The sequence below is a fragment of the Stegostoma tigrinum genome, chromosome 1, assembly GCF_030684315.1.
Source record: "Stegostoma tigrinum isolate sSteTig4 chromosome 1, sSteTig4.hap1, whole genome shotgun sequence".
NCBI classification, from domain to species: domain Eukaryota; kingdom Metazoa; phylum Chordata; class Chondrichthyes; order Orectolobiformes; family Stegostomatidae; genus Stegostoma; species Stegostoma tigrinum.
Window position 1 is genome coordinate 158,532,482 of NC_081354.1, and position 21,553 is coordinate 158,554,034.

General features: G+C 43.0%; 1 protein-coding gene across 2 annotated transcripts in view; it reads left to right on the plus strand.

The window, feature by feature from the left end:
- myo5b (myosin VB) overlaps positions 1-21,553 on the plus strand; it is a 270,346-nt gene that overhangs the window by 83,192 nt on the left and 165,601 nt on the right. For both annotated transcript variants that reach the window (XM_048526919.2, XM_048526929.2), the window contains exons 3-5: positions 338-509; positions 2,125-2,269; positions 20,724-20,880. In XM_048526919.2, coding sequence (XP_048382876.2) covers positions 338-509; positions 2,125-2,269; positions 20,724-20,880 — 474 coding nt within the window. The remainder of the gene's footprint in view (positions 1-337; positions 510-2,124; positions 2,270-20,723; positions 20,881-21,553) is intronic.

Here is a 21,553-nt window from a genome sequence, read left to right on the forward strand (position 1 = left end):
ATTCACTTCTGGCCTCCCTGCTATTGGAAGGATGTTGTCAAACTTGAAAGGATTTCCAAGAATGTTGCCAGGGTAGGAAGCTTTGAGCTGTAGGGAGCGGCCGAATAGGCTGGGGCTATTTTCGCTGGAGCATCAGAGGCTGAGGGGTGACCTTATAAGGTTAAATCCAGGTTCCAGTAGATCTAACTGAGTCTGAATTAATAGTCTAGTGATGATGCCACTAAGCCAGTGCCTCCCCTTCAGTGCTGTTATTTTTCACGTGTTGTCCTGCTGGCTGTGAGTCTTTTATTGAATTTGTGTATTTTGTTTCTTTTGGTTTTCTGCTTTATTTCTGCAGCCATTTGAGTATTCCATCGACTCAAATGCAGAGCGGTTACCTTTCCTGCGTAATCCAGATATACTAGTTGGCGAGAATGACCTGACAGCTCTCAGTTACCTTCATGAACCTGCAGTACTCCATAACCTAAAGGTCCGATTTCTGGAGTCCAATGCCATATATACGTATTGCGGTGAGTAGAACAACAGTGACAGTGCAAGAAGCAGGTTGATTCTCCTGTTGGGGCGAGTATGCTTGATGGGGAGGCAGGGTGGGGGTCATGGGCCACTGATATGTGAAAGAGAAGTGAAATGTTAGTTCAAGATGTCACGTTGTTGATGTATGAGTTTAGGTGTCACTATCTGAGGACAGGCAGAGGAGTTGTGTACAAGTTGTTTTCACCACCCACAATGACTCACTTATGGCTCATAATTAGCGGATTCATTAATTATGAGCCATTGCTATTGAAAAGATCACAAATTTTTATCTGCTGTGTGCTGGATCGGCTTAACTCTGCAAGTGTGGTACCAGAGCTTTGTACTTGTTTTTCATTTCAGATCAACAACCATTAGCATTTCAACTTGAAATTGCAGTCAAATGATTTTAAGTGGGCTGGTGTTAATTGTAGCTTAGAGGACCCCTGCTTTGTCCTTGCTAATACTTCATTCCTATTCACTGTCAGTATTCATCATGGTTCTGTTCCTGGACTCATGACCCGTACACTTGAATTAATAATCTGGAAAACAATATCAAATCCCACAATAATAACATAACAAAGTGTGGAGCTGGATGAACACAGCAGGCCAAGCAGCATCTCAGGAGCACAAAAGCTGACGTTTCAGGCCTAGACCCTTCCTGAAACGTCAGCTTTTGTGCTGCTTGGCCTGCTGTGTTCAAAGAGCTCCACACTTTGTTATCTTGGATTCTCCAGCATCTGCAGTTCCCATTATCACTCAAATCCCACACTGACAGTTTTGAGAAACTCATGAAATCTTGACTTGCCATGGAAGCCCAAATGGTTCCCTAATATTCTTTCATAGGAATGAAGCATACCATCCTTACTGCTGAATCTTACGTAGATTTTTGGATTTTGTTTTGATACGAGCAAGTTCAAGGTAAAAAGCCATATTCCTGCCTCTCTCTGTATCTGAGCTAAGGGGACATGAAGCCTTGTTTTGAGTTTTGGAGAGCTCCGGCTCAAAGCTGTATGGATGTGAACAAAACAACTCAGTATAACAAGAGGCACTATCATCTCCTGCATTTGTTATCACTAATCCATGACTAACCAGAATGTATTTAGCAGGTCTTGGTGTTCATGCAGAGATTTACTGGTGTCCTTTCCTCTTGTGTGGAAGTCAGCTGACTAGTCATTTTAAAACAGATGTTCTCACTTGGGTGAGCTGGCTTGATGTCGTTGAGCCTTTTGAATTAGATGTCTGAGCAAATATAAAATGTATCTGAGAAAATGACAATTGAATGGATCTTGCCAGTGTTGTGCAATATTTTTTAACAACAAACTTGAGAGTCTGTGCAATAAAATTGAGAGACTTCTTTTTAAAACAAGTTAAGAAATTTACAATTCATGCTTTTTTTTCTTCTATTAGGAAAGATAGATTAATGTGAATCACTTAAAATATGGATGTCATCATTGGAAAAAACCATTATGTCTTCACCTCTAACCTTTGTCTATTTAGAATCTTCTAGCCAGATTTTGCTCATTTGTCTAGATGAGACTTGAATGCAGACTGAGGTGGAACTACAATGCATTTGTTCTTTGGATGTGTTATCGTGACCTTCTGTGTTTCCAGGTATTGTCCTAGTTGCTATCAATCCTTATGAACAGTTGCCAATTTATGGAGAAGATGTCATTCATGCCTACAGTGGACAGAACATGGGGGACATGGATCCTCATATCTTTGCAGTTGCCGAGGAAGCCTACAAACAAATGGCAAGGTGGGTATATTTGCGCAAGTTGATCTTTCTTACCAAGTATTGTAAGGAAAAGAATTTTGCCTTTATATATTTTCTAAAACGCACGTAAACAGCACATACACTGAACATGTGAGATGTGTTATCAAATTTGTCTTCTGCTCATGTGATGCAGGTGATCTGCAGTTAAAAATTGAGTGCATTGTTGGAAATGATGAACAAACAGAAAAAGATGAGACCTACCTTTATGCCTGAAATGTTAGAATACTGGGGCAGTTTCCATTCAGTTGAAAACTTGATGGGTCTCATTAAGGCTATCACCCAGATATGTTTTAGGTGGTCTCTTTGGATAAAGGATAACTTGTATCCAATCCAGTTCAATGGATGTTAAATCTGAAGAATGATCTATAGTCTCAGCAATGTGGCAGTGCTTGAAAGGTCAGGTACTTGAGTTGTGGGCAGGTTTGTGCATTTTTTTTCTGATGCCTCAAGTTTGCCCCTGCACTTTCTCAAGAAAGGCTGTCAATATTTGCTGTCTAATGATTGAATGTTCTCCACCTTGAACTATTTTAGTTGGTCACTCATCTCCGGTGAGTTAGGGAATATAACTGACGTCTTCAAGATTGCTTTAATGATATTCCTAGAGTATTTCTGCAAGCTTCCTGTTATCTCTTGCTGCAGCTAAGTTTGATGTACAACAGTTATTTACAAAAGCATGGTAAGAATCTGTCTTGCCCTTTGGAGCTGGTTTAGTCTGATTTAGCAGCTCAGTGCTGGGCATGATGGCTTGAGAGACGACACTGTTGATAGACTGCATTTCTTGCCAATGAATTTTGAGATCTTGTTAATGCACTGCTGGTGGTACTTAGCCAGTGCTTTTGAGGTGCCTGTTGCCATTATCCAAGTCTCAGAAGCATATTGGAGAATTGTGTTTATTGCTGCCTTGTAAACCATGATCTTAGCCTTGGGTTTGAGACCCTGGACCTCAAATAGATTTTTACTCAGTTGGCCACATTTCATTGACTGTGCCTTTTGTTGAAAGGAAGCTCCCAGGATATAGACGATGATCCACCTTTTCCAAGGTATTGTTGTTTTGGTAAAATAGATGAAAGAGATATTATGCCAGTTGCCAAACAAAAGTGCCTAGTAATAACATCTGAACTGCGCTAACAATTGGAGTTTCTATGTGGTGGTATGTGGGTAAAGCAAGAAAATATGTTGTATCCAGTTGTAGTTTTTATTTTATCTCCATCTGCAAACCTCGTGTGACAAGATAAAAGCCAGCAGTCGAGAGGAGAGGCCGGCATGTGGAGAGTGAACTTGTGTGAGAAGGGCAGTGGGTGGGAAATAAAACAGGCAGCAGAGAGCCCCTTCAACCTGTTTCTACCTGTTAGAGCTCAAGTATGACGTGACTGGAAAACGGGTGATTTGTGAATATTTCTTCCTTGTCTCTGTTGATGTGCTAAATGGTTTTGATCAGATTTTATTACAACTGAAGAGTACAAATTAGCAATTCATGTTTGGAAATATTTAACATCTAAGTTAATTAAATGGAATTGAACTGGTTGGATGGGTGATGTAAAGCTGCAAAACCATGTGAAAGCTGGGCGATACTTGGTGTGATCCACAGTGACCACATCTGCAGCAACTGTTGGCCACTTGAGCAATTTGAACTCAGTCGACAAGCTGAAGTGTGAGCTGCAGACAATGTGATGCATTAGAGACATTTTGGGACACACTTTCAGGTGGCAGTCACACCCCTTTTGATGTAATTAATCTAAGTGGTCAAGGTAGGAGGATGAACTGAGGGAGGCAAGTATTGGAGCCCAGAATGTAGCTTTGAGGAGCCTCAGCCAAGCCTTTATCTGATAGGTAAACAACTCGTGCTCCACATGTGGGCAGGAGCACAGACTGCAGGGGACAAGCAAACTGACCACTGTATTAAGGTACACTGAATTAAGAGTGTCACTCAAGTTGGGTTGGTGGGGGGGGGGGGTGGTGGGGACGTGGAGGGAGAAAATTGACAACTACTAGAAAAAGGGGAATAGCATAGGTAGGAAAATAAACATTTTTTTGTGTAGCCAGGATAGATTCGTAAGGTTTTTTTTATGTTGCCTACCTCAAACCCAGGTTAAAGATCTCTCTTTTGGGCTGCAGAGGAAGTTGGAATAGGAGGTTAAAGGTCCAGTATGTGTCCCGTAAAGGTTCTAATGACATTGATAAGATAAGGAAGAAATTTCTGTTTAGTGATTCAATTGTTTAAGGCTGACTTAAAAAGCAGAACCATTTCCAAGGGATTTGAAGGAAGTGGCTGTCGAGATAATGGGGGCAATGGTCGTGATAATCCAGAGCTCCGTTATTAATAGGACAATTCTAGCAGATTGGAAACTACTCATGTGATAATCCCTGTGAAACAGGAGGAAACCAGGAAACTATGGACCAGTTAGTCTTTTAGCAATTGGGGAAAATGCTAGTTTTCTTTTGAAGGAAGGAATAGGACATTTAAAAATGCTTAGTACCACTCAAACAGAGTCAGTATGTTTTTGTGAAAAGAAAGTCATGTTTGTCAAAAATGCTGGAGTTCTTTGAGGATATTGCAAGCAGGGTTGATAAAGGGGAAACCAGTAGATGTCATGTATATGGATTTACAGATGACTTTTAGTAGGGAGCTGCATAAAACATTATTATTGGACAAAATAGGAGCTCACATTATTTGGTATAACTTAATCAATCGTCAGTGCATACTGTTAACAGACAGGAGATAGTCAGAATTAATGGATCTTTTTCAGGTTGGAAAGACATGACTGACAGAATGTGTGCCACAAGGATCAGTGCTAGGTCCTCATTAGTCACACTCTATATTTTAATGGCTTGGGCGGAAGAAGCAGTTGTATTGTATCCATATTAGCTGGTGATTCAAAAAGAAGTGGGAGGGTATATTGTGATGAGGACAAAAGAATATGCAGAGGGATATAAATTGATTGAGTCAGTGGCAGAATCTTGGCAGATGGTGTTTTACTTGACATTAGTGATGTGTGAGCTTATACACTTTTTAGGAAGCATCAAAAAACAGACTGTTATTCAAATGGGGAGAGAGATCGGAGTGTTCTTGTTCATGAAATGTAAAAGATTAGCACATGGATACAGCAAGGCTAGCAAATGGAATTTTGGTCTTTTATTGCAGAAGATCTTTGGGAGGGTTGACTGTGGCCAATATCCTTGGATGCTGCAGAGCTTCAATGGCAAAGTCCCTGATTGGATCAGAAGCTTGCTGGATAGCACTTGTGTACTTGCTCTGAGGGGCAGGGAGTGAATTGCTCCTGACATTGCCTGCCTCAGAACTTAGTGCATTGACAGGACAAAGCAGTCCACTTGACTGGTACACAAATGTTCATTCCCTTCACCATAGATACTCAGTAGCAGCAGTGTGTACCACCTACAAGATGCACTGTAGAAATTCACCAGATGACTGAGATAGCATTAATTCAAATGCATGAACCATACCAGCAAGAAGGACGATCAGATACAGGGGAATACCACCACTTCTAAGTTTTTCTCCAAAGCATTCACCACCCTGACTTGGGAATATGTTTCTGTTCCTTTACTATTGCTGCATCAAAATCTATACAGTTTCCTCCCTGACAGTATTATGGGATACCAAAAACAGATAGCCTGCAGTGGTTCAAGAAGTCACTTCTTCACCACCTTCTTAAGGGCACTCTGCTCTTTTGGATGTGGGCATTGCTGGCAATGCCAGCATTTATTACCAGTCCCAAAGAATGGCACAGCACAGGAACAGGCTGTTTGGTACCAAGCCTGTGCCAACACATGATGCCGTCCTAAATTTAAAAATCTTTAGCCTCTTCACAGTCCATATTCCTAAATTCCCTGTTCATTCATGCATTTGTCAAGACTCCTCTCAAACATTGCTTGGCGGCAGCAAGAACTGCAGATGCTGGAGTCACAGTCAATAATAGTGTGGAACTGGAGGAACACAGCAGGTCAGGCAGCATCAAAGGAGCAGAGGGCCTGGAACCTTTTCAGGATGAGGGAAGGGAAAAAGGAACTGAGAAACAAATAGAGGGGGGGGAGGGGTGGGCCTGCGGGAACGTAGCAGTAGGGGGTAGTGGGGATTGGTCACTAGGAATGATGGGGCAGAAAGGTGGGAGTGAAGACGGACAGGTTGTGTCAAGTCACGGAGGCAGGGATGAGAGGGAGGGTTGGCCATGGAATGAGGCTGAGGATAGGGGATTTTGAAACTTGTGAATTCACATGTTGAGGCCATTGGGCTGTCGGCTCCTGAGATGGAACATGAGGTGTTGTTCCTCCAGATTGTGGGTGGTGTCATTGTGACACTGGAGGAGTTCCAGGATGGGCATATTGCCAAACGAGTGGGAGGGGGAGTTAAATGGTTAGTGACTGGGAGGTGGTGTTGACTGTCGTGTGTTGAGCGCAGGTGCTCTGCAAATCTGTCACTCAGCTAGGCCGAGCATAGACTCATTGTAGAGGAAGACATGTCGGGAGTAAAGAATACTTTTGACCAGGCTGTAGGATATATGGGTGATCCCCTATCGGATATGGAAAGATTGTTGGGGGCTGTGAGGGGCAAGGTGTAGGGGCAGGTTTAGCATCTCCTGCAGTTGCAGGGGCAAGGTGCCGGGTGGGGAGTGTGGAGTGGTTAAGGGAGTTGCAGAGTAAGTGGTCCCTATCAAAGGCAGATAGGGATGTGGAGAGAACTGTCTCTTTGGTGGTAATAAAATGTGAGGCTGGATGAACACAGCAAGCCAAGCAGCATCCCAGGAGCACAAGCTGACGTTTGGGGCCTAGACCTAGTTCCCATTATCTCTTCGGTGGGGTTGGTTTGTAGGTGGTGGAAGTGGTGGAGGATGATGTGCGTGATGTGTAGTTTAGGGGGTGGAATTGGAGGACCAGGGGGATTCTGTACTTATTTTTGTAGGGAGGAGGAGGTTTGAGGGCAGAAGTGTTTGAAATGCAAGAGATGTGGTTGAGAGCATTTTTGAACGATGGAGGGCGGGGGGGGATATTGCTCCTGTTGAACACCCCAACTTGGGAGCGAATGGGGAAGAATTGGGAATCAGGGATTGAGCTCTTGCAGAAGAGTGACTAATTTGCAGAGCACCTGCTCTCTAGTCGCCCCACCCGGTATCTGCTTCTACCAGCTCCTCTGGCAGTGTGTTCCAGGCACTTACCACCTTCCCTGTTTGGTTTAAAAACAACTTGTCTCTCGCCTGTTCTTTGTAGATTTCCTTTTATCCCCCTTTACCTATGTCCCTTAGTAATTGATATTTCTACCCTGGGAAAATGCATTCAATCCGTGCCTCTCATAATTTTGTAAATTTCTATCAGGCCGTCTCTGAGCTTTTGACGTTGAAGTGAAAATCTGGATTTTTTTTTTACAAAAAAAAGCACTAAATTCTATACTTTCTATTCTGTCTTGTAAATTTTCTGCCTCAGTTGTAAACTAAAAATTTGTCCTTGGTTATTAAGGTTCCAGTTATTTCCCTCTTGCTGCAACTCATTAAATATAGGTGTCACAAAGTAATAGTTCACTTCTGTTTTTTTTAATGAGTTATTAGATCTTGAGGGAGAGCCCAGAAGGCTCAAGTCTTCAGTATAGCCTGTTTAATAGAGCTATATAATGAATTCATTTGAAGGGAGTAGCTTAAAACAGACCAACTGTAATGAACTGCCACATCAATTTAGCCAGAGCCTTTATTCTGTAGTAATTTTCACATAGATCTCAGATTTCATTGCAGGCAGGACAGCAATGCCCAAATTGACTTGGGAAATGCACATGCATTTGGGGAAGAATACCAGTCAAGAAAATAATATCAGATTCAGTTAAGTTCTCGATGGTATAATTGGCCCTGGCTTGCTTTTTTTTTGCTGCACCAACAAACATGTGATTTATGCCTTGGATCATCAATTGTCAGAAAACTGGAGGAGACTTTAAATGATTTCAGCACAGCAGAATTTAAAAAAAATCCTCCTCTTTGTTTCCTCAGTTGAAAGCAGCGCCGTTGCTGTGGTGTGGGTATGTAGCTAATTGCTCGTTCTCAGTCTCCCTGTTGCTCCACAAGGGCTACTATTCCATGTGTGAGCCTTTTGGAGAGTATATTGGTAAAAGCTGTTCATTCTGGGAGAAATGATGACTGCATCAGTTTAATCTCCTCAGCAAGGAGCAAGGAAGGTCACTGCTTGTAAACAAGAACGGGCTGTTATTTCTCCCTTTTTCTCTTTCCCTTTATCGGCCTTTTGTTTCAGAATGCATTATTAGGGGCTCGGGGCCAATGGTTAATCGTTTTAAACTTAACTGAAAATAACTGTCTGATGGAGGGCTGATTTGTGGCGCAGGGTTAAACCAGCAATTTGGGCTCAATTCTCATACCAGCTGAGGTCAGTGTGAAGACCTTCCCTGCTCAACCTTGCCCCTCAACTGAGGAGTGGTGATCCTCCTGTTATACTCACTACCAGTCGTCTCTCTCGAATAAGAGAACAGTGCTTTGGACCTGTGGCAAATTTCAATTTCATTTCTCACACTTTTGGTATAGAGGCAAAGAATTTTGAATGAGGCCTTAGCTCGTTTAATTATCCCACCTAAGCCCTCTTATGTTGATAACAACTTACATGGCTCCTCATCTTCAAGTCACAGCAGTTGGTTACCACTGCAGGGTGAGCAAACAGCAGCACAAGGCAAAATATGAGAAAGCTCCAACAGAATTCTGAAGAAGGGTCACTGGTCTCAAAACTTTGCTCACTCTGTTTTCTGTCTACGATGTGACTAAATCTGCTGAGTTTCTTAAGCAATTTTTGTTTTTGTTTGTTGCAGATCTCCTAGTGTCTGCAGTTGTACAGTCATGGAAACAGACCCTTCAGCCCAACCATGTTCCCAAATTAAATTAGTCCCGCCTGCCTGCCCTTGGCCCATATCCCTTCAAACTTCCCAATCGTGAACTTATCCAAATGTCTTTTAAATGTTGTAACTGTACCTCGTCCACCATTTTTTCTGTCAGTTCATTTCATAGATGAATTACTGTTTTCAAAAAAGAAATTGCCCCCATGTCCTTTTTAAAATCTTTCAGCTCTCCCTTCAAAAATATGTGCTGTAGCTTTGAACTCCCCCACCTTAGGGAATATGCCCCTTGTCATTCACTTTATCTGTGCCCCTCTTGCTTTTATAAACCTCTATAAGGTCATTGTTCAACTTGCAATGCTCCATTGAAGAAAATCCCAACTTTTCCAGTCTATTTTTATATCTCAAACCCTCTATTCCCAGCAAGATCCTGGTAAATGTTTTCTGAATCCTTTCCAGTTTAATAATATCCTTGCTATGGCAGGGTGACAATGATATTCCTGAAGAGGTCTCAACCAATGTCCTGTACAACCTCAACATGATATCCCAACTTCCATAATCAAAGGTCAGAGTAAGGAAGCCAAGCGTGCTAAATGTCACCTTAATCACTCCCATTAATCTAAATTAAACTCCATCTTCCAATCCTCAGCCTATTGACCCAATTGATCAAGATCCCTTTGTAATCTTAGATAACCTTCTTCACTGTCCACCACACCACCAAGTTTGGTGTTATCTGCAAACTTGCTAATCAGGGCTCCTATATTGTCCTCCAAATCTTTTATGTAAGTGACCAACAAAAGTGGACCCAGTACCAGTCCCTGGAATACTGCTGTTTACAGGCTCCAGTCTGTAAAACAATGCTCCACAACTATCCTCTGTCTCCTACGTATCCAGTTGGCAAGCTCGCCCTGAATCCTGTGTGATCTAACTCCAGTAACTGGCCTACCATGCAGAACCTTGTCCAAGGCTTTACTAAAGTCCAAGCAAACAATGTCTACTCCTCTGCTGCCTTCATCAATCTTGGTTACTTCTTTTAAAAAAAAAACTCAATCAAATTTGTGAGGCATCATTCTCCTTTATTTTCTTTTTGTTTTATTTTCAGCAGACCCAGCAGACTCTTTAGATCTGTGGTCAGTAACTGTGCTGCTCACTGTTGCTGACAAGTCCTGAGAATAATTTCCTTCAAGAATCATGACAAGCCCTATAGCTACTGAGCAACTTTCCCATTACATACACTGTGTTCTTTAAGGGAAGTAAAATTGAATATAGCCCCAGAGATAATAGGAACTGAGATGCTGGAGAATCCAAGATAACAAAGTGTGGAGCTGGATGAGCACAGCAGGCCAAGCAGCATCTTAGGAGCACAAAAGCTGACGTTTAGGGCCTAGACCATTCGTCAGAAAAGGGGGAGGGGGAGGCAGATCAAAGATGGATAGTGGAGAAGACAGGTGGAAAGGAGACAGACAAGTTAAAGAGGCAAGGATGGAGCCAGTAGAGGTGAGTGCAGTTGGGGAGGTAGGGAGGAGATAGGTCAGCCCGGGGAGGATGGACAGGTCAAAAGGGCGGGATGAGGTTGGTAGATAGGAAATGGAGATGCGGCTTGAGGTGGGAGGACGGGATAGGTGAGAGGAAGAACAGGTTAGAGAGGCAGGGATGAGCTGGGCTGGTTTTGGGACGCAGTAGCGGGAGGGGAGATTTTGAAGCTTGTGAAGTCCACATTGATACCATTGGGCTGCAGGGTTCCCAAGCGGAATATGAGTTGCTGTTCCAGCAACCTTCGAGTGGCATCGTTGTGGCACTGCAGGAGGCCCACGATGGACATGTCGTCTGAGGAATGGGAGGGGGGAGTTAAAATGGCTTGCGACGAGGTGGCGCTTTGTTTATTGCGAACCGAGCGTAGGTGTTCTGCAAAACGGTCCCCATTGGTTTCACCAATGTAGAGGAGGCCACAACGGGTACAGTGGATGCAGTATACCACATTGGCAGATGTGCAGATCAACATCTGCTTGTTGTGGAAAGTCATCTTGGGGCCTGGGGGGGTGAGGGAGGGAGGGAGGTATGGGGGCATGTGTAGCACTTCCTGCGGTTGCAGGGGAAAGTGCCAGGTGTGGTGGGGTTGGAGGGGAGTGTGGAGCAGTCAAGGGAGTTATGAGAGAGTGGTCCCTCTGGAAAGCAGACAAGGGTGGGGATGGAAAAATGTCTTTGGTGGTGGGGTCAGATTGCAGATGGCAGAAGTGTCTGAGAATGATGCGTTGGATCCGGAGGTTGGTGGGGTCATATGAGAGGACGAGGGGGATTCTCTTTTGGCGATTGTTGCTCGGACGGGGTGTGAGGGATGAGTTGCGGGAAATGTGGGAGATACGGTTAAGGGCGTTCTAGACCACTGCGGTGGGGGGAGTTGCGGCCTTTGAAAAACGAGGGCATCTGAGATGTGCAGGAGTGAAATGCCGCCTCCTGGGAGCAGATGCGGCAGAGGCGAAGGAATTGGGAATAGGGGATGGAAGTTTTGCAGGACGGTGGGTGGGAGGAGGTATATTTTAGGTAGCTGTGGGAGTCGGTGGGCTTGAAATGGATATCGGTTTCTAGGTGGTTGCCATGGGCCCAAGCTGTGCCTGCCTCTTTGTAGGTTATGTTGAAAATATCCCTCTTCCGCACCTACACTGGCCTTAAATCCCACCTCTTCCTCCATTACATTGACTGTATCGGCACCACCTCGTGCTCCCACGAGGCACTCCAACGGTTCATTCACTTCACTAACACCTTCCATCCCAACCTCAAGTTCACCTGGACCATTTCCAACTCATCCCTCACACCCCATCCCCGCAATAACAACCAAAAAAGAATCCCCCTTGTCCTCACACACCACCCCACCAACCTCCGGATACAATGCATCATCCTCCGACACTTCGGCCATCTAAAATCTGACCCCACCACCAAAGTCATTTTTCCATCCCCACCCCTTGTCTGCTTTCCAGAGGGACCACTCTCTCCGTGACTCCCTTGTCCACTCCACATTCCCCTCCAACCCCACCACACCCGTCACTTTCCCCTGCAACCGCAGGAAGTGCTATACTTGCCCCCACACCCCCATCCCAGGCCCCAAGAAGACTTTCCACATCAAGCAGATGTTGATCTGCACATCTGCCAATGTGCTATACTGCATTCACTGTACCTGTTGTGGCCTCCTCTACATCGGGGAAACCAAGTGGAAGTTTGGGGACTGCTTTGCAGAACACCTCTGCTCGGTTTGCAATAAACAAATTCACCTCCCAGTCGCGAACCGTTTCAGTTCCCCCTCCCATTCCTTAGATGACATGTCCATTCTGGGCCTCCTGCAGTGCCACAATGATGCCACCCGAAGGTTGCAGGAACAGCAACTCATATTCCACTTGGGAACCCTGCAGCCCAATGGTATCAATGTTGATTTCGCCAGCTTCAAAATCCGCCCCCCAGCATCCCAAAATCAGCCCAGCTCGTCCCCGCCTCCCCAACCTGTTCTTCCTCTCACCTATCCCCTCCTCCCACCTCAAGCCACATCTCCATTTCCTACCTACTAACCTCATCCCGCCCCCTTGACCTGTCTGTCCTCCCCGGACTGACCTATCTCCTCCCTACCTCCCCACCTACACTCACCTCTACTGGCTCCATCCCCGCCTCTTTAACCTGTCTGTCTCCTCTCCACCTATCTTCTTCTCTATCCATCTTCGATCTGCCTCCCCCCTCTCCCTATTTATTTCAGACCCCTCACCCCCTTCTCCATCTCTGAAGGGTCTAGGCCTGAAACGTCAGCTTTTGTGCTCCTAAGATGCTGCTTGGCCTGCTGTCTTCATCCAGCTCCACACTTTATCTTGAATATAGCCCCACCTTAGCCACAGAGTGAAAAATGACGTGCATTACAAAGCAACTTGCCCATCGTGGAAACACTGACCAGCAGTTTCTAAAACATTGCCATGAAAGAAATCCAAGAACTCTCAAATCATTAAGCACCTTAAAGATGGTCCTTTAAAGGGTTTAAACCACAATCATTTCTCCAAGCAAGCTAAACAAAGTTACTCACTTTCTTTATTATTTTGGATTTTTGTCAGTATTTTCTGATCACATTTCACAATTCAGTTTGGTTTTTTGCGAATATTGAGACCTTTAGTTGAAAGCTTATTTAGTTTCAGGAGCCTTACACCTTCTGAGTGCAGAACAGAAAGGCTTTTTATTCTACTGTGTTGCCATTAAGCTGCAAGAACTTTTCTCAGAAGCCAGTTTAGACCCATCTGAGTTGGGCCACTCATGAAGCAAAAATAAACTGAGTACTGTTGATGCACGTTATTCATTGTCACCCTTATTGTAGGGGCCAATACTCTGAGTGGGTAAACGTAGACAGTTTCACCATACCTTCAACATTGAATGTTACCCATGTACTTAAATTCTATACGTAAGCTTTATCACTGCTGTTCCATACCGAGGGCTGTGTGTAAAGTAATTGTAAGGGGAAATATGAATATTGTGCCCTCCGAAACAAGATTAAAATCTTTGTGAAATAAGTAGAATGGAATTCACTTCGGATGGAAATAACTGGCTTCTAAGAGCCAAAGTCGTTCTCCATTATATCATAGAAACATAGAAGATTGGAGCAGGAGCAGGAGTAGGAATAAGGCATTTAACCTCCTGAGCCGCCTCCTGCTATTCATAATGATCATGGCTGACCATCGAGTTCAGTATCCTAATGCATGAAAATTGGTCGTGTCTCTTGGTGGCTAGTTGGTGTTCTTGTATTGTTGTTGCCATTTTATTTTGTCCTTACTTTAAAAGGAATACATACCTAAAAAGCACAATCTGCCATTACCTCCATGACAGACCACGACAAGATGATACAACACGGCCAGACACACTGGCCACCCTACCGTTACATCAGAGATGACCACAAGACCACTGAGACACCCTGGTATCAGGGAAGCCCACAAACCAAGTTCCACCCTCAGACAGTTACTGCTGAACTCAAAGGATCCTATACCCACAACCAACAAAACTAATGTAATGAACAAAATACCATGCAAGGACTGTGAGAAACATCATATAGGCCAAACTGGAAGAAAACTGATGATAAAGGATACGTGAACACCAACTAGCGACCAAGAGTCACCACCAATTCTCATTGCACATGGACAAAGAAGGACACCAGTTCGACTGGGACAATATATCCGTAATAACCGGAAACGATGTGAACCACCCCAGCAAACAGAGGCATCTAAATAACAAGCGGGATGGAACGCCAGCCCTTCACTGGAGATGCACTGAGTATGTTACCTAGCAGGGTTATGTCTGCAGTCAAACATACCAGCTCAGGGAGCAAGTCTGCAACCTCAAACACAACCTGAGCTGCAATCCTTCTCAAACTTCGCACAGTTATATCTACCCTCTTCTTGAAAATGCACAATGTTTTGGCTTCAACCAATTTCTGTCGTAGTGGATTCCACTGGCTCACCCCTCTGGGTGAAGAAATTTCTCCTCATTTCCGTCCTATAAGGTTTACTCTTTTATCCTTAAACTATGACCCCTGGTCCTGGACTCTCCCATTGTCCAGAACATTCTTCCTGCATCCAGCCTGTCTAGTCCTGCTGGAATTTTATAGATTCCTGAGATTTCCCCATCATTCTTCTAAGCTCCAAATACAATCCTAAATGAACCAATCTCTCCTCATACGTCAGTCCAACCATCCCAGGGACCAATTTGATAAACTTTTGCTATATTCTCTCTATGGCACGAACACCCTTTCTCAGATAAGGAGACTGAAACTGCACACGCTATTCCAGGTGCTGCCTCACCAATGCACTCTTACGTTTGCAGCAAGACATCCTAGTACCTATATACTAAAATACTCTCCTCATGCAGGCCAACATACAGTTTGCCTTTACTACCTGCTGCATGCTTGCTTTCAGCATCCACTGGAGGATTGCCATGGATTGTCCACAAGGCCAAGATTAATCTCCGGGAACGGTTTCCACCATTTTTCTTTGAGAGAAAAGTTACCTGAAGCTTTAAAAATCTGAGTTGTTGTGGGTACAACTGAGGCCATTAGGCCTATTGTACTTTGCCTGTCAATGAAGTGGAATTTCTTCAGCTGGAAGGTGACTAATCTGCAGAACTCATTGCTCCAGAAGGCAGTGGAGGCCAAGTCCTTGAGTGTATTTAAGGCAGGTTCTTGATTTGTAAGGGGATCAAGGATTACAGAGAAAGCACAAGAATAGGTAGGAGAAACATGTATGATATCAACCATGATCAAATGGTGATAGAGACCTGATAGGTGAATGGCCTAAATCTGCTCCCAAATGTTATGGTTCTATGACACTGAACATTTTGGTTTGAGTATAAATCTCCTCCCTTTCCTGCCTAGACCCCTGGACACCTGTCTCTTTCTCAATAATCATTCAACACATTTTTGAATGCCTCAATTAAGCCTGACTCCACCACCCTTCCGGGCACTGCATTCCATACCCTGATCACTTGCCTGTAAAAGTGTGTTGTTTTTTTTTCTCCCCTCGCTTCTTTTGCTAAACGCTTTAAATCTGTCCCGCCTGTATCTCAATCTATTTGAGCGGGAATACTTTTTCTTCCCTACCTCATCATAGAGTTAGACCCCTTGTAATTTTGATGTTCTATTAAATCTCCTCTTGAAAACAGTCCCAACTTGCCTAATCTGTCTCCATAGCTGAAGTTTCTCAATCCCTGCAGTGCTTCTCATAAACTTTTTACGTACCCTTTCCAATACGTTACATCCTTCCTGAAGTGTTGGAAGTTCAGGATTGTACACAGTACTCCATCAGAGGTATAACTAGTGTCTTAAACTCCTCGTGACCCCTCTGCTTTTGTACTCTGGCCCAATTGATGCAATCCAGTGTACTGTATGCCTAATGAGCAGTGCTGTCTGCATGTTCTGCTACCTTTAATGACTCTCACATATAAACCCCGGTCTCTTTGCTCCTGCACATCTTTTAGAATGGTGTCCTTTATTTTGTACTACCCCTTCATGTCCTTAGTACAAAATGTATCGCCTCACACTTCTCCGCAGTGAAATTCATCTGTTATCTGTTAGCCCATTCCACCAACATGTCAATGTCCTTTGGAAGTTCTACACAGTCCTCCTCATAGCTTACAATGCTCTTAAATTTTATATCGTACAAATTTTGCAGTTGTTTCTTGCTCCTTTTTTATTTTCGGAAAAAAAATTAAGGGATGTGAATACTGCTCACCAGGCCAGCAATTATTGGCACTCCTAATTTCCTCGAAAGCAGTTAGGAGTCAACAGCATTGCTGTGGGTTCAGAATTCCATGCAGATCAGACAAGGATGACAGATTTCCTTCCTTGGAGGGTGTTAGTGAACCGCATGTTTTTACAGCAGTCAATGGCTGCAGACATTTTATTTTTAGTTGAGTCAAATTTCATGGCCTGTATAGTAGGATTTGAATTCTGCAAGTTCCCTTAAACATTAGCCAGGAGTTCTGAATTAGTAATCCGCTGACTCCCCTGAGTCCCAATACCGAACTGTAGGAAACACCACGATCTGGTTTACTGCAGTCTGAAGAATGTCCATTAACCATTGCTTTCTTTCCTATCACTAAGGATTTTGCATTCATGTTGCTACAGTCACTTAAGTCTGTGAATTAAAAATGTTTTTCTGGATAGTTTGAAACACTTCTTTGTTAATTATAAACTTTTATGGAGGAAGGGAGAAGATTGTATGAGTCTTGGTTCAGTCAGTCAGCTAAAGAAAAGTTTATTCTCTTTCTTCAATTGGCATGACAAGTTCTGTGAGAATGAATCTGTGCTGCAATTGATGACAAAGATTTGGAGACACAAGAACCGTGTGAAAATATTTGGGGAACTTTGTCCAACCAAATTTAGAAACCTTATTTGAGTTGGTGATTTTTCTTTTAGTTCCAGTTGGTTTTGGGACATGTGCAACAGCGCTGCAAGTAGTTTCTATTTAAGCCAATTGCAAGAAAGCATTTTACGGCTGAATTTGTTACATCGGTGCTATTACCTTTTGAGCCTTAGATTTCTATACACTGGCTGACAATGCTTCTCGTTTCTGTGCTCCTGGGGTTATAAAAATCAGTGTAGTACAAGTATACCAAGTTCACAGCGTCGTCTTTGTCACAGTGCTCTTGCTCCTCAGTCACAAATTCAAGTGTGCGTCATTACTTGTTTATATCGTTTTATTACTAGAGAGAGAGTAATTGATAAAGATCAGGAGTAGCTAATCAGTTTGATTACTTAGTGATCCTGTTGTTCTTGCACCTGCTAATTATCCTGGTGCTATAGAAGTTAATCGGGGCCATCATACGTGGGCGTCTTGTTTGAAGTCCGGTCTTTGGCTTAGTGTCTGCTGATGATATGTCCTGAGCTGTTTTTGTCAGTGGTCTCTGTCATTTACTTCCAATTTGAAGGGTAAAGTGAGGTGGCAGATCCCAAATCCATCTCAATGGGAATGGGAAGTAAACTTTAGATTATTCTGACCCCATAAGACATAGGAGCAAACTTGAGCCGTTCAGCCTATCCAGTTTGCTCTGACATTCGATCATGGCTGATCCGCTTCTCAACCCCATTCTCCTGCCTTCTCCCTTGATCCCCTTACCAATTAAGAAGCTATGTATCTCTGTCTTAAATACACTGTGACTTTGCTTCCACAGCCTTCTGCGGCACAGAGTTCCACAGATTCACCACCCTCTGGCTGGAGAAAGTCCTCCTCACCTCAGTTCTAAGACTTAGACTATTGAGACTGTGTTTTGAGGCAGTGGTGACCAGTACAAGAGGGATGGATATGTCTAAATTGGAGGGGGACCAATATCATCACAGGCAGGTTCACTAGGGCTACTCAGGAAGATTTAAACTTGAGTGGCAGGGGCCTGGAAACCAAAACAGCAGGTCAGCAAATGAAGGCCTTGAGGGGAGGGTAAATTTTGGGACCAGTAAATCAGAAGAAAAGAACAGGCAGAGAGACACAAATGAACATGATGGTACTAATGGGCTGAAGTGTGTTTATTTCAGTATAAGGAATATTGTAGGTAAAGCAGATGAGCTTAGATCCTGGATCAGTACATGGGACTATAATGTTGTGGCCGTTACAGAGACTTGGTTGAGAGAGGGGTAGGACTAGCTGCTGAGCATTTCAGGGTTTTGTTGTTTTAAGGGCGATAGAGAGAAAATTAAAAGAGTTGGAGTTGCACTGCTAATCGGGGAGAATCTTGCATCTGCACTTGGAGGGGACATGCTGGAGGGCTCATCCACTGCGACAATATGGGTGAAGCTCAAAAATAAGCCGGGTGCAATCACTCTGACAGGATTATACGATAGACCTCCCAAATAGCAACCAAGATGTTGCGGAACAAATATGTAGGCAGATTATGGAAAGATGCAGTGACAACAGGGTTGTCATATTGGGTGATTTTAACTTTGCCAGTGTTGACTGGGACTCCATTAGGGCAAGGGGCTTACATGGTGTGTAATTTAAGTGCATCCAAGAGGGTTTCTTGAAACAGTTTGTGGATCATCCAACAGAGGAGGGGCCATACTAGAACTTGTATTGGCAAATGATCCTGGCCAGGTGACTGACCTTTTAGTGGGAGATCATTTTGGAAAGTGATCACAACTCCTTAAGTTTCAACATAGCAATGAACTATAAAGATAATCAGGACTTTGCAAAAAAGTACTAAAGTAGGGGAGGGCAAATTACATCAATAATAGGCAGGAGTTAGGGAGTGTTAATTGGGAGGAGTTGTTATTAGGCAAGTGCACATTAGATATGTGGGAGTTGTTTCAAGATCTCCTGACAAGAGTTCAGAACTGGTGTGTTCCAGTAAGGATAAAGGACAAGGATAGCCCGGTAAGGGGCCCTTGGATAACGGGGGAGGCTGTGGATTTAGTCAAAATGAAAAAAAAAGCAAAAATTAAGGTTTAGGAAGCTGAAATCAAACAGCGCTGATCAGGAATATCAAGAAACCAGGAAGGAACTCAAGCAGGGAATTACGGAGCAAGAAGGGGCCATGAAATGGTCTCGGCAAGTAGGATTGAGAGAATCGCAAAGCATTTGATACATAGGCTTAAAAACAGGAGGATAACTAGGGAGAACGTGTGACTACTCAAAGATAAAGGAGAAACTTGTGCTTGGAGACAGAGGTTGTGGGAGAGATGTAAAATTTGTACTTTGTTTCAGCATTCCCCCATACCCTTCTCCTGGGTGATAGTGAGATTAGTGTGGAGCATGCTAATATGCTAGGGCCTTTTGAGATCAAGAAAGAAGCGATGTTTGGTCTCCTTTTGAAGAGCACTAAGATGGATAAGTTGCCAGAGCCCAATAGTATCAAACCCAGACGGCGTACTCAAAAGTACAGTTGCTGAGCTAAATGACTCTTGTGAATGTGAGTTTAGTCATCTAAAATTTCTATGATGATTTACTTAGTTATACAGTTACAACAAAACTTTTACAAAAATAAATCCTTTCTTATTTTTAATAAAATGGTGAGAATAGGGAAAATTTGTACTGCATATTTGCATGATTATTTAGCAATTTAGTAAAATGCACTCCTATACAAAAGCAATTTTGGTTTAATTCAAAGACCAGTACTGTGGAATGCCAAAGTGGAATAAGGACAACTTAGTAAATTCAACAGTGACTGGGTGATATTAATTAAGTCCAATTATCTGTTCTACAGGAAATATTTGTGTTGAGTTTTCATATCTTCAAGACTTTGTTTGCCTACATGTACCGCCCAGAGGGATTGAACTTCGTGCTCATAAACAGGCATAAATTATGAAGCGTTTTGCTGCAAAAAATAAATGCGAACACTTGCTTTTGAAACAAAAATCTTTAGCTGCCTTGTCATTCCTGAGGACCTTTCTGAACTTGGCCTCTGTATTGATAAAGTGTTCTTTAAAGAGTGGAATAAGTATTTGGTTAATCCTTGGATATGTTTTGATTCAGTTACAGCTCGAGATTAATTTGGTTTTCAGCTGGAATCTCACTGGGCTGCTTCCAGCCTCTGTCTGTAACTTTGTCTGGAGTTTAGTAGACATTCTAGACTACCATTTCCACAGTGTTTCTGCTGATTGCCTGAAATTACAGCTGGTTTTGATGTTAACTGATGATACCAAATTGACCTGTATACCGCTGTCCTACTATTCAATCTGGTTCCAGCTCTGTGTAGAGTTCAACCCTTGCTAATGCTCAGAGCATTATGATAGATGTACGACTGGGATATACTCGTGTCAGAATAGGATATACTGAATTGACCATTGACAGACTCCAGTATGAGATTCTTTCTTCTATTACACAAAAAAGTGCGCAATAATTTAGGTCTGTTCAGACATAATCATAAGCATTCATATTTCTGAATTATGTTGACCATGCATGTAAAAAACAACAGTAGACAAATAAAGTGAATGTTTCTGGTCCTGTATACAAAATGATGGGAAAGAGTACAGGAGTTTAATGGGAGTAAAAATAAAATTAAAAAGGATAAAAAACTAAAATTGTGTTAAAATAGGAATAGAGAAGATTGCGATGGAGAGACACAAACCTAAGATGTCTGATTTTTTTGGTTTCTACTCTCCAGGGATGAGAAGAATCAATCTATTATTGTAAGTGGGGAGTCTGGAGCTGGAAAAACAGTGTCTGCTAAGTATGCCATGCGCTATTTTGCTACTGTTGGTGGATCAGCCAGTGAAGCAAATGTTGAAGACAAGGTACTGGCTTCAAGTCCAATTATGGAGGTAAATGAACTATTTTCTTTATTGATATTAGGAAAAATAAATCCTCCTTAACCCAGTTATTATGAGGTATTGTTAATACTGAGTGATACCTTTCTTCTACCACCAAACCACGCCCCCACCCCTGCAAACGTCCCTCCAGCTACCTTGACTGGTGGAGCATCCAAAGTAGCGGGGCAACTTGCTCTTGGGCCAATTCCAAAAAAATAGAAGTAGGGGACTGTGTGCTGAATTGGAGATTGGAAATTCTCAGCTTCAGCTTGCAATCAGTGGAGGGATAGTGGAGTTCATAGTGAGGACTCAATGTGATAGCTTCAGATTTTTTTTAGCATTTAATTGGATAAAATTGCAGCTAAACCGCCAATTCATATTGGGAACCAGTCTTATGACATAAAAACAGTGCAATGTTGGGAGAAATGATGGAGAAGTAAAACTCATAGTTAACTTTCAGATGTACAATCTTGATGCTAGAAATCAGAAATTTCAAAAAAAAGATGCTGTAGAACCTCAGCCGGTCTGGCTAAACCTGTGGGGAGAGAAAGAGTTAAACATTGAGTCCAAAGTGACACTTGTTCAGAACTTTGGTTCCAAAAACAAGTCATATTGAGTGCAAAATGCTAACTGTGTTTTTCTCTCTCCCCAGATACTGCCAGATCTCTTGAGTTTGTCCAGCAAT